Source organism: Cryptomeria japonica, chromosome 1 (genome assembly GCF_030272615.1).
Source record: "Cryptomeria japonica chromosome 1, Sugi_1.0, whole genome shotgun sequence".
Classification (NCBI taxonomy): Eukaryota; Viridiplantae; Streptophyta; class Pinopsida; order Cupressales; family Cupressaceae; genus Cryptomeria; species Cryptomeria japonica.
In genome coordinates this window covers 127,058,245-127,072,265 of record NC_081405.1, presented here as the reverse complement: position 1 = coordinate 127,072,265, position 14,021 = coordinate 127,058,245, and the positions used below count along the sequence as shown (strand labels likewise).

General features: G+C 35.3%; 1 protein-coding gene across 1 annotated transcript; it reads right to left on the bottom strand.

The window, feature by feature from the left end:
- Nucleotides 1-2,444: 2,444 nt before the first annotated feature.
- Nucleotides 2,445-7,061, bottom strand: LOC131028283 (probable LRR receptor-like serine/threonine-protein kinase At1g67720). The gene is made up of 16 exons (XM_059208603.1): nucleotides 6,974-7,061; nucleotides 6,343-6,892; nucleotides 5,523-5,983; nucleotides 5,312-5,435; nucleotides 5,143-5,214; nucleotides 4,977-5,045; nucleotides 4,792-4,863; nucleotides 4,620-4,691; nucleotides 4,223-4,253; nucleotides 4,046-4,117; nucleotides 3,807-3,933; nucleotides 3,407-3,475; nucleotides 3,042-3,231; nucleotides 2,897-2,992; nucleotides 2,634-2,766; nucleotides 2,445-2,537 (listed from the first exon to the last, which is right to left on the bottom strand). Exons 1-16 carry the CDS (start codon nucleotides 7,059-7,061, stop codon nucleotides 2,445-2,447), a joined length of 2,319 nt encoding a protein of 772 aa, XP_059064586.1.
- Nucleotides 7,062-14,021: the final 6,960 nt, after the last annotated feature.

Genomic DNA, 14,021 nt, shown 5'->3' with positions numbered 1-14,021 from the left:
TATGTAGTTTGCAAGTTGATTACCTTCCCAGAAAACATGCATTATTCAAACTTCATCTAGCTTGGTAATCAAATCGAGGCAATCCTTAATTAAGAGTTTAATTGTCCAGCTCAGAGTCATATTTTAATGAAACAATTAATAATATTCAGGGAGTCACTTTCAAGCCATACCTTTTTATGTCCTCCCTGAAAAGTAAGTTGAAGACCAAGGTAAGTTGCATTTGCCTCAGTGAAGTGGTTTGTATTTGTACCTAGTGGGAGTGCCACTACCGAGACAAACCTACCATATGATCACATGCAAATCCCCCACAACCTATCAGCCCAAGATTTCCCTTAGCTTCCCTATCAACATTTATTTTAATCCACCCCTTGGTGGGGGGGGGGCACCCCAATAAATATTTTGTGTGGTCTTCTTAAACTTAGTAGTTGGTTTATATATATCCCAGTTGAGGTTCCATCTATTAATGATCTCACATTCCAATGATAAGGTAGGAATAGAATGGTCAAAAATGCCTTTATAGTGTTGTCAATATGTCATGATAGTATATGTTCTCCTAGGTCAAACACTAGAAAGCTTGTGTAAATGATTGGAGACAAAAAGCTTCTACAATGTACGCTTTAGAGTATTGTCATTTAAAATTTAGTGCTTTTTAGATACTTCAATCAAAGAGTAAACTTATCCTATCTGCTTCTTTTGTAAATGTGAAATAATATTCAATGTTATCCAATGATCACAATAAATATAATTAAATGTCTTCAAATACAAGGAAGTAATATTAAATTATGCAAATGTGTATTTAGTTAGCCATAGCTGGAAAGAGCCCTAGCAAAAGCTAGCTAACATTTGAATGTAAATTTTGAAAAATCAAGGATCAAATCTCTAGTTTTAGGGTTAATCCCAAGTTCATAGAAATCACATGAACAAAGTAAAAAATTAAATTAAGTGAATAACCTAATGTATAGGGATAGGTGCATTCACAATAGAATGAATGCATAATTTAGATTAGTATATCAAAATGTGTGACTATGTGGATAAGGTGGTGGATATAGGCACTGGTGCAGGAGCACCTAACCCAAACATACACTAGGAGGTTAAAGATCATGCCATTAATTATTTCACTCATATTTGAGTTTATATAATCATTTTAATGTATTTTGACTCATTTTGTGAAGCATTGTAAGACATTTGCTCAAGATGTGTATTTGAGTCCTAATATGGTCTAGGAGGTCACATTGTGCAAATATGCCTATGGAAGGGTAAATAGGATGTAAAAGTTTGTTTTGAGTCCATCTAAATGTATTTCAAGTGCACAAGCAAAGATTAGGGGTCATATTTATCAAAATGTCAAAATTGTCAATTGTGTCAAAAATGTTGTCAAGCACAAATTGCATTATAAAGTTGCAAACCAAGGATGTAATTGGTCTTGGGTAGTTGTAACTACCGTATGGATGTGTGGAGGATATAAAAACCATCATTTGGTCTAATCCAAGGGGTGTGTACAAGATTGGAGGAAGGAAATGAATAACATTTGAAGTTTTTACACAATCCACATTGTTTTTTGGGTATAGCAGTCTGATCATTCACGTTTTTCTTTATGAAAATTCATTTGTATCCATTGGAAATGTATTGGATATGATAATGGCGTGAGTTAAATTTGTTTTCCCTTTGGTTTCATTCAATTTCAACCATTTTGAAGCAAGTTATGCAAGATTTGGTGAAAACTATCAAAAAACCCTCCAAATTGGGGTTTGTGGAGAGTTTCACTTAAATCTTTTGATTGCACCATTGGAAATTATTGTAAATTTGGTATTTTATAGAGGGTTGAATTATAATTCAAACGAATTCAGTTTCAATGTGATTGGTTAAGTATTTTATGAGATATTTGATACCCTAGGCAGACTGGGAATGAAGAATTCTTTTTTTTTTTTGTAACAATCAAAACGATCTCGGTGAAGAGACCATAACTCTTTTATCCATTGTTGGATTATTCTAAAATTTGAATATGGTTTTAGAAACCTAGTTTTCTACAACCTCACTGAAGCAATCTTCAAACTATAGTTGGGCTTGAAAGTTATTAATAACAGAGTACGGGTCTATCAAACTGTCATTAACTGGGACAACATGATGCATTGTTTGGGTCTTGAATAATGCTTAACGGGTTATAAATGATATGAAAGGTTTGATATTGGATTGGTTGGTTTATAATAATCTTGTTAGATGCCTCAAACATATCAAGGTTGCAGATTAATGATTATTTTGGGTCATTGAGCACCCTAGGATTGGGACTCCATGATTGATTTGGGGTTCTTGGTTGGTTTTTCATGATGCTCTCAGGCACATAGGGAGGAAGAGCTTAAATAGTTGACATGTTGTGATTTCAACTTCAGTCAACATAAAACTAATTGATAGCTCAAACATTTCAATCATGCATACACATGTTGAGGTCATTCTACTCTAAGATTGAAGTTTTTTTGTTTTACTAGGATGTTTGTCAATAGACGGCCGGATTCTTCGTTATCCTCCACATAAAGTAGGACCTATTAGAAAACAATGATTACACACTTCATTAGATATAGTCTACTAACGTATTAAAGTTGCAGGCAATGAAAATAGAAAAATATATAAAACCTCACCCACTTGATAAGGCTTTCTTCTTCTTCAGATCGTTCCACGTCTATTGGTTTTCTGCCACAGATTAGTTCCAATAATACCACTCCAAAGCTGTACACGTCACTTTTCTCTGTCAACTTGCTCGTACGGAAATACCTTTTTATGAATCAAAACAGTGATGACTTTCAGGGCAGTGGAGGACTATACTTTCAAAACCACTCGAAGATCCGACGGTTTAAGTTAAACATTCAGAATTAACTGAAATTCAATAAGCTTAATATATTACTTAGTGGGTAATTTAAGACTGGCAGAAACACTACAAAAATAAGTTATTTCATATTTGTAAACATCGTTGTAGCTGGTGGGTAAATCTACATAGGAACTGCAATACAAGTTAAAGCTGTAAAAGTATATAGCAATATAATACTAACTCTGGATCCAAGTATCCAATTGATCCTTTTATGGTGGTGGTCACGTGGGACGCATTGTCATCGCCAATGATTTTTGAAAGGCCAAAATCGGCAACTTTTGCTCGCAGAGTGGAGTCCAGTAGGATATTTGAGCTCTTCACATCTCTGTTAATGATTTTTGGTGTACAGCTTATACGCAGGTATTCAAGACCTTAGACAATTTGAAAAAGAGGAATTATTTTACAAAATTTTGTTGTTTCGGTTAAACTAAATGTAGTAAACGTCCATACAAAATTCAAATCGAAATCGATAAATCAGCTTTAAGAATTTTGGTTTAGCAACAGTGCAGATACATTCCAAACTGTTTGTAGTAATCGATATACTACCTTCTGCTGCATCTAAAGCTACTTGAAGCCTAGTTTTCCAATCCAGTACAGAACAGGTGGCCAAGGAAGCTGCAGAATTAAGATGAATATGTGTGGATGAGTTACAACAGGAAAGACCTTATTGTTAGTTTTATTTAAATAGTCAATAATCATTTTACATTTCATCTATTTACAAAAGCCATACAATTATCATAAATTTTGATGTGTAAGAATAACCCCTTATGTTAGAGCCTTTTTAACTAATTGAAAATTTTGTCAGCAGTTGATCAGGCGGCTTACATTCCATTTCCTTCTTACTTAAACAAATTATCTTCTAAATTAAAATGCAATCAGCAGTTGATGAAGCGGCTCGCATTCCATTTTGTTTTCTTTAAAAAAAAATGTATATCTACAAACTCACTGTAGAGGTGGTATTTAAGTGATCCGCAGGGCATGTGATCATAAACAAGCATAAGTTGTTTGGAGTCATTACAGTAACCAAGCAAGGTTACCAAGTTCTTGTGATTCAATCGAGACAGCAGGTCGATCTGCTTACCAAAAATAAAGCATAACATATCGACTGTTTATTTTCACCGATTATTTTCGCTAACCTAAAATCTAAGTAACAAATTTGAAATAGATGAAAGGCTTTGTTATTACCTCGTTCAAGAACTCTGTTGCTCCTTGTTTTGATGAGGATGAGAGAAGCTTTACAGCCACATCTTTACCATCCTGCAATTTGCCAAAATAGACGCTTCCATAAAACCCCCTTCCCCTATTTTTTGGCTCAAATTCTGTGTAGCTCTCATCATCTCTTCTAAACTAAATGGACGAGACTTCACAGGGTTGGCTAAAATTACGGCCGCATCTGCAGCAACCATACAAGAATAAGCATATCAAATCAACAAATATATAGATTTGTGGTTACAGAAGTCCAAATTAAACTCATTACTTTGATCGGAGTTTATGATCTCCACTTGCTTTTGTTTCTTGGAATTATGTCTTTTGCGCCATATACTAAATAATATAATTAGAAATAAGGCGGCGACTACAACGCCGATAGCTGATTTAACAAAAATCCTAAATTTATTACCCTTAGAGTGGCACTTGTCTTTTCCCATACACAGATGGGGATTATGAGTACTTAAAATTCATTATGAGTACTTAAAATCTTTGCATTTTCCTCCATTTATTGAGAAATCAACGAGTCTATTTTGCTTTATGATAGAATAACCTGAGGTTCAGTAAACGATTCTTCAAAAGCCCTTCCGAAACAATTCCACTAAAGTCATTGTTTTCTAAATTTCTGGGAGGGGTAGAAAAGAGTGCACACTATAAATACAAAAAAACTGAGTGTTACTTCGACTACATTAACGATCCAACGACTAAAATGAAATGGAACGTACAGTTGTTTTAAGTTGCTCAATTTTGACAGACAGTCTGGGATGATGCCTGTCAAGTAGTTGTTTTCAAGGCGTCTGAAAATAGCAATAAAACTGTTATTAGCCGGAAAAGACGACGTACAAGTTGTAGATAACAGCTCAAATATTATAACACTACTGAAAATCATATGTGACAGAATTGAGCTCACATTATCTGCAATTTGGTCAAGCTACACAAGTCAGGCAATGTTCCTGATAAACTGTTATTCTGAAGATAGCTGTATAACACACGAGTTAGCATAATCATGGCAAAAATGTTTTGAAAAGAAATTTTAACCAGACATAACTGATCACAATGAAATGGGGAATTCTCACATGCTCCTCAATTCAGTCAGCTGGCTGATCCGTTGCGGTAGAGTTCCATACAGATTCCTTTCCGACAAATCGCTAATTGATAGTAAAACTCATCATGATCAATTTCACAATCTATATTCAAAATTGTTGCACCAAAAAAGATACGAGTCATTGTGTTACATAAACTTACATACTCAAGATTCTCACGGAGAGACCTCCATTGCATATGATTCCAGTCCATTCAATAGCAAAGCAAGGATCCGATATCCAGCCTTTGATACCGAATGCCTTTTTAATTGATAAAAGGGCATCAACTGCAGTTTAACAAAAATGAGAAGTCCGTCAGAGGAAATCATGGTTGAAAATTGAATCAGAAAAATTAAAGATGTTTTAAATATTACCATCTCCTGGATAAGTTTCTGGTTCTCTCTCCATTATTTTATAATACTCAAGAGCGTTGAGCAGAGGACCACGGTTAGACTTTCCCGCCTGGTATGCAGTTTCGAGAGATATCACTACTTCTTTTTCCTGTGTGTAGTTGTATGTGAATGGCAGCTCAATCGAATGATTTTGCAGAGCGTTGTGGATGGACTGAACGGTTTGCTCATTCGCCGTAACATCAAAATTCCTTGCCTCTGAACTGTTGAGTTCCTCGACCTCTGCAAAGTATAGTACAAATAAAGTGCGGGTATCCTGTGATTCAAGAGTGAAGAGGATTCGACTCTCAGGCGTTTCGTCAATTACCGCTGTCTGCATTACAGCGGCAGGAGGGAAGCTGGTGATATTATTATTATGTTTCAAAACCATTCTGTTCGTATGTGCCTTTCCAATTTGCACCTCCTTGTACTGACCAAACCATAAGCTGTCCGATTGCCACAAACGATCAAACCGCTCTTGAGGGTACCAAATCAGGACTGGATAATTTCAATCTCTAAGTGTGATAGATTTCACTTCAATTGCTAAGGTCTTTACATTAGTATTTAGACATTATGAATGGCTTAATTTTAGGATAGAATTTATTGAAATATTATTAATTAACACACTTATAATTTAAGTTTACCTGACTTCAATCAATTAATAGCCATACTTATAGAAAAGATCATCAATCAATTTTACCTTTCTTCATTTCTATATACAAATGTGACCACATAATTTTTCTTAAAAGCTCTCTGGTCTTACAGGGATTGCTGCTTTAAAAAGCTTGTTTATGAAAATAAATACCTCATATAGTCGGAGAATTGAACACCCAGATCATATCTTGCTATTGTACTCAAAAGAATTCCGGGCTTAACCTGAGCCTCATAGAGGCCGCCTGAAAGACTCCTCAACTCAATTGCAGATATGAAAGGATCGCTACTGTCGGAAGTTCGAATCAAGCAAACATAGAGGACGTTGCTAGAACTGGTGAAGATCCTTTCTCTAGTAAATTCTGGGATTTCCGGAGATGAGATAGATTGGGTTTTCTGGTAAAGCATGCCTTGTGTCTCGAAAGAAACATTAAAGCTGGGAAGCGTTTGGATTCCATTATAATTACCAAAGACAAACCACAGGCGTAACAGGTAGGTGACATTGATGTCTAGAGGCAAGCTATAACAAGATTTCTTCAGAGGTCTTGAAAAGTAACGCAAAGACTGCAGGTGAAATGGTATACTTGAGTTACTAACACTCGCTGCCTCACCAACATCTATGTAATTGCCATCCGAACTCCATGTAACATTCGTCGCTGAATCTGTGTAATTATTTACCCCACCACAGTTGATGCTCAGGAATCCTGATTTGCAACAAATAAGAACTAATCAGTTGGATGAAACAATGAAGATATGTTAAAATGAAATTTCTCCCTTTGTGGTACCTGGCTGACCCGAAACTGAGACAAGAAACGCGAGCACATTCGCGGTGAGCGTAAGTAGACTTCTGCCTGTGAAAATTAACTTGTCCATCCGCTCGCAGAATAGTTGTAAAGCGAATGCTCACAAATTCTGTGTGCAAGGAACGGTATGCGCAAAACTTGATGGAAATTTAGAATCACATACTTTGTATTTTGAAACGGAACTTTGGAGGTTTTTGTAGCCCGGCTCATATTAATTAACGTGTCACACCATTTAATCATATTTTTATTAATTAATTGAATATCACAATACAACCCATTTTTGTCAAATGTACATTAAGGTTCTGTCCAATTAAGGTGTATAATATTTTTTATTAATTAAAATATGAATTATAGGATAATTAGAATTTTAACTAATAAAAATTTATAATTATGTGTGTATATAATAACATGATTTTAATAAAGTTTCGATTCGACACTTTTTTATTTACCAATCTTTTTGATATTATATTTTATTCTATTAAACAAAAAAGCATAATTGTACACAATGTATGTCTAGATGTAAAAAATAAATAAGATGGTGTCTAATTAAGATTTACAATATTTTATCACAACTCATCTCTATTATTTATTTAACTATGAAATACATCTTATTATGGATAATGCTGGGAGAGGAAAAGAAAGGCCTAGTCATTTTATTTTCTTTCTATCCATAAGAAAATTCCACTATAGAACTAGAGACATGCAAGGGCACATATCATCCTAGAAACCATATTATTTAATCTTTATACTTTCAACAACTATAAGGGTCAGCTATATTTCATCGATGTAGATGTGTGAGATTTATAGTTGCAGCAGTTATTGTGTAAAATAAGTAGTGTGTTAGGCCCAATATGGAAAGCTAATGTACTGAGAGGGGAGACGTGAATCAGTACTTCAAAACTTTTTTTCAATAAGAACTTTACTATTATGCATAAACCGAATAGTGCAGTAACATAATATAAAGTTAAAATAAATAGATAACAATCATACATGATTCACTCCATAACACATATATTTTGGTCACGCAGAAACTCTTGGTTAAAGAGAAAAATTGCGGTGGGGATGGCACCCACAACTTCACTACTGCAATAATAAAGAGTGCTCGGTTAGAGCTACATGTTTAGCTATTTCTGATAGCCTACCCTGTTAGGAGTAATAAGATCTATTAGATCTACCTTGCTAAGGGATTTTACAACACTTAAACTAAATGCCACACCTGGTTAGAGGCTTTACAATTTATAGACTTGATTAGAGTCTTTTACCTTTATAAAAGTTTCTCTTACAACTTCAAAATATTACAATAAAATCATTACAAATATCTGCAAATTTACATCTGGAATGTTATAGCAGATTCTATGTGCTTAGAATAGATTACCTTGCTTATAGCATACCTCGATAACCCATATAGTAACTCGGTAAACCCTTCTATTTACTCTGTTCTTTAACTGTTCTCTGAAAACCTTCTTAGTGACCTCTGTGTCTCTGTAATAGTCTTCTTACACCCATGCACACATCTTGTTAACTGTTAACTCATGCTATATAAATAGATCTGTTATGTCAGTGATCCACTCATTGCTTCGATCTTACAAATATGATTTATCGAATGAATAACCATGCAAGATATTTCATTGGTTAGATGACCTCAAAATCATACACAATCTTTAAGTGCAATTTCCAATGTGATAATGGTTAGATGTTCCTTGATCTTGTAACACATTTTCATATGTATGTCCAGGTTCAATGAATTTGGTAACACGTTTAACTTGGTGTATATCAACTCGGTGTGTCATCTTTGTTGCTTGGTAGACATGGAATGATACTCGGTCGATAGATCAGTGTAAACTACGCTCTGAGACTACTTTCTTCTATAACTGACTAGACTGTGCATACCGACTGAATATTTCAGTAGTAGTAACCAACTAGAGTATATAGTATAACTTTTACATGAAACTAATGGCAACTTGATAAGTAGTAACAATCTCCCCTTTTGACATTAGTTGAGATTTTTGACAAAAAACTACTTTCAAAGTTATAACTCAAAAATCTATATACTTGCAAAATTTGACTATACTAACAGTATGTACAATAGTCAATAAAATAATATATCCAGATATACTCCCCTTATCGATATATTGTACAAAACTTTGATTTTGCATGCTCGGTGATCCGTTCTGTGTTCTTTGCTTATTGACTTGTTCACTGCTCTTGGATACTCTGCTTGCTTTGCTCGATATACTCCCCCTGTATACTAAACTCCTTTTGTTTGATATTTTGAATACTATATCACTCCCCCAATACTGTATTACTCCCCCTTTTTTGACAGACATCAAAACTTAATTACCATTTGGGGGTGGTAACTAATCAAAAATGGATTTGCACTTGGTCCGAGCTTCGGTGAGAGCGACAGAGAGTGCATTATTTACATTGTCCATTAAAGAATTGTGTGCTTGAATATCAACCAATAATGATACTAAGCCATCTAGAGTGCTTCCCTTTGGTGTAGTAGATAGGGAGGTGGCTTGGTTGATCTATTCTTGGATGGATGAAAGATGATGAAGGAATAATGTCTGTAGTGTCATTATATCCATCTTGATCTTGTGTTCTTCATTTCTTAAGTCCAATTATTGAGCCATGAGCTGTTGTAGCTTGGCATAAAAATTCTGAACTGAATTTGGCTTTGTGGTCAACTTATTTGAGAGATCGGTGATCTCTTTCTCAATTGCCTCTATTTTATTTTTAATGTCTTTAATGAATAAAGAAAATGTGCAGAGTTTCTAAAATAAATAAAGAATGTGCTTGAGTTGAGGAGTCAACTCAGCAATAAATTTGACAAGTTTAACTTTGCCAATAGCTATAGCTTTCTATACCTCTTCTATCATTTTTACAGTGAGCTCCTTGTCTTTTAGTTCAAGCTCAAATGCTCTGATGCATCTACTCCAGATGTCTCTATCCTTGTTAAGAGTTCATCCAGTTGAATGTGGATGGCTGCATCAGTGGATACTGTAGCTTCAGGTAGTATATCTATTAAGAGTGCTTTCACCTTCTGAAGTACTTTATTTTTCTTTTGAATGGCCATTTTCTTCTCTTGTTCAACCTTTTCTTTGCATAGTTCACCGAAATCAATGAGTGCTTGCCCCTTTAATTTTGATATATCAACATTGGGCAACACTATTGGTTTTGACAAATCAACTTTAAAACTATGCTTTTTCATCTTCTTTTCTTTACCTTTCACCGATGAAACTAAGACAATGGCCTGTGAGGCTTGATGAACTTCGGTAGGTTGCTCGGTAGAGGCAACACTTTGATTGGTTTCTTTAGCCTCTATAGTGTCCTTCGGTGTCTCGGTACTTGGTGTCTCAGTTGCAACATTCTTAGTGCTAGAAGGTGCTTGAGATATCTGTTCTTCAGTACCTTCTCCTATTGTAGACTTGAGACCTTCGGTGCCTTGATCCATGTCATGAGGGGTTTCAGTTGAGATAGGTTGCTTGACTGATGGATAAGGCTGAACTTGTTCCAAGATTGATTCACTAGATACAAGTTTTGCATATGCATTGCCTTCTATCATTTCCTGTTCTGGTACCTCTGTATCCATGACATCTTCATCTATTTGTATGGTATCAGCAGGGTCTTGCTCGGTAACATAAGGATCTTGCTTGGTGACATCAATAATTTCAACTGTAGCTTGCTCACCGGCATCCTTGATTTTAAAGATTTCCTCCCACTTTGCTTTTGTCTCATTTTCAACTTCAATGTGTAGCCCATTCATCAGTTTTAAGGCTCTCTATTCGACAAGAAACTTTGAGTTGTAGGTTGTCAAATGTTCTTTAATTTCAGCTACTGACATGTTAGGAAATAGATGAACCAGACTTCTCTCTCTGATCTGTTTCTTCAAGTCCATTGCATACTTCCACCTATTATCAATATGCAAGTAAAGTTCATTTGGAAGTGACTTTGCTAGTTCTAATGGAGCTAACCGGAATTTTAGAAGTGTGCAGATGACAACTTCTTCAATTTGTCTCTTCTCATCATTATTTCTGGTTTCATACTTTACATATCTAAATGAACCAAATCCACCATATTCTTTCAGATTAGCACAGAAGTTTTCAACACTATGTATATTTACCTTCTTGCTTTTGACAATCTGAAATTTGCTTGCATCCTCTGATTCGGTATCACTAGACTCTTTTTCTAAAATGAGTCCCCGAGTAGATTTCTTGTAGGTCTTTGTTACCTTGGGAGCAGTAACACTTTTTGTTTTCTTACTCAGTGAGGCTGCAGAGGCTCTTGTGTTAGGTCACTTTGGAGGTGGAGTCGGTGAGGCCTTTGATGTGTCCTGTTTCTTTCTCTTCAATACTTTACCCTTAGGCAATTCAGTGCTTAGTGTTATTTCTACCTCTTGGGCTTCATATTCCTCTTTGGTAATGGCAATGGTGCCTTTGACAAGTGTAGAGGAAGAGTCTTCTCCGAATTTCTCTGACAATGCCTTTATCATTTTTGTTGCCTTTCTTGTAGCTTTGGGTACTACAATGCTCGTCTTTACCTTTTCCTTTACTTCCTCATAGGTTCCATACCTTAGCTCAGTAGCATGCCTCGGTAATGTGAGAAATGCATCAATTTGCTGTTGTGTGATGTCAAAATCAATCTTGTATCCCATAGGTGAAAAAGATTGAGTTCTCGGTTCCACAACATTCACATAATAGTAATCAGTGTCAACTTCAAAACATATATCATTTTTGTATTTCTCTACTAGCTAGGGTAGAATCTGGTATCTGTTATGAATTTTCTCTTGAAATTTGCTAAAGTAGTCATCCATAATATCATTGAAATTATCACCTAACTTCTTGATGAAGTCATTTATTTGATGGGTGATTGGTCGGTGTAGTTCCCAAACAACTTTACTGACTGATGGAAAGAATTTCTCAAAATAGAAAAACATGCATACAAGTAATGATCCAAACTTTAGTGTATTTGCCGAGTTGTTTTTATTCGGCTTCCTGATGGTGTTCAAAATCTCAAACAGGTTCTTCAACAACACCTCACATAGATCAATTTTCATTCCCTTTTTCACAATTTTGTATGCCAAGTCTACTACTGCACAAGGTACACTATTTTCCCTTGCTGATTGGAAGAAATAGTAACCCATTACTCTTATGGAAAATTTTAGTTCTTCATCAGTGACATTATTCAATTTCAATCCTCTGCAATTTGATTCCACTCCAGTTAAACTGATCAATTCCTTCTGTAATATCATCTTTTGGGCTCGGGCATGATCATAAATGGGGTAACCGGTAATCAGATGAATGATCTCCTTGGTAATCTTAAATGGTTGTTCTTCTAGCCACATGAAATCATCATGAACTTTGCTCATAACAAACTTAACCCACTAGGGTTTGAACACACGGGGATAGGTTAGGGCTTCAGTTAATCCCTTGATCTTGATGTGTTCATACTTGCTATTCAATTTACCATTTGTGCACAGTTCATCATAGGTGTCTTTAATTTCAACATGACTGAGTTCTTCAACACGACATTTGGTGAAGAATCTCACATCTTCGACTAACAACACTCTATCTGGGATGAGTGAAAAGGGGGCTTTGTCATCCGGTTCAGATGCAACTTTGGGAGTCAAAGAGTATTTTAGTGAGGGTTTCTCTACATTCTTGACAACAATGGGATCTTGGATCTTAGGTGCCATTGTAGATTTCAGATAAAAGCTAACAAAGAATCCTTAGGGTTTCAGGATTTTCAAATGATAGACGCTTTATACTTAGCAGATAATGGCAACTAGATAAGATCGGTAAACCAACTTAACAATGCATTGAAATTGATGTAAATACCTTGAATTTTCTTTGTAGGAGGTTTTGATCACCTTGGATTTTCTTTGCCCTGCTCTCTCGAAAACTTGGTAAGTGAAAAATAACTACGAAAATGCTTTTAAGTACACATTATACCTTATCGGGCTTCGTGCAGGTTGGGTCAAAAATTTTAAATGCTCTCAGTTCACTTTAACTTTCTTTCCTTTTTCCGCTTTAACTGAGTAACCAAACTTCCATCATTCACCTATTAGATAGGTTTTCTTTATTCACCAACTTGATAGTTTTCTTGTATAGTGCTTTAAAAGACTTTGATAGAATTTCAAACTTTAATATTACATCTTAATTATGTAGATTTTGAAATAAGTACATAAAAATAGGAACTTGTTAAGATTTAACCTTGAGATAATGCAGTCCCTTCATACCTTTACCAATTAATTTGAAATAGGTGCACCTAACTCAGTAGGTAAGGTGCTTACATCATTTGACACAATTTCCTTCTTTTTCCAAATCATCTTTAATTTGTCTTTTATTTCTTCAGTGTCTTTTCTAGGTTGATCTTTACAATCTCCAGCTAAATGTCCAACCTTATGACAATGAAAACATGCCATACTAGGATTTCTCCATGATCTTCGGTTGTTCATTCCAAACCTTATGAAATAGTTGGTACTTATATGTCCATATCTTCCACAACATTCACACCATATCCTTGTATTGTAATCCCATGGTACTACAGAATACTATCGGTAAGGATGTGTGTGAGTTTGGTAACCTCTAGCATTTCCTCGGTGTGCATACCATATATAGTTATTTTGCTTGAACCAACACTTCTCGGTACTATGTCCATATCTATTGTAGTTTTTACAAAACCCTTTGAATTTTGCCTTTTGATAATTGTTAACAGACTTTGTCCTACATTGATTAGATGTGTGACCATATTTATTGCAATGGTAACAATAACCATTGGACTTAGTGACATTCGGTTGCTTACCTTTTCTGATTTGGCACATGTTGGCAGTATGACCTTGATTTCCATAGTAGTTGCAAATAGGCTTCTTTCTTTTGATGTTATTCTTGTTTCCAGCTTGCTTTGATGATTCTCCTCTCTCGGTAGTATGAATTCCCTTCTCGGTAGAGTCTTTTCCTTTGTAACCGAGTCCTGCATCCTTGTTGGGTCTTCTTGTATTCAGTTTCTCATCCAATATCTTTGATGCTTC

Excerpts from the sequence above, each read along its gene's own strand:
- LOC131028283 (XM_059208603.1), bottom strand. The coding sequence starts at position 7,061 with ATGGACAAGTTAATTTTCACAGGCAGAAGTCTACTTACGCTCACCGCG. Across the intron at positions 4,864-4,976 it reads TTGACCAAATTGCAGATAAT|ACGCCTTGAAAACAACTACT; the intron begins GTGAGCTCAATT and ends TGCTATTTTCAG. Across the intron at positions 4,692-4,791 it reads TTGAGCAACTTAAAACAACT|AAATTTAGAAAACAATGACT; the intron begins GTACGTTCCATT and ends TACCCCTCCCAG.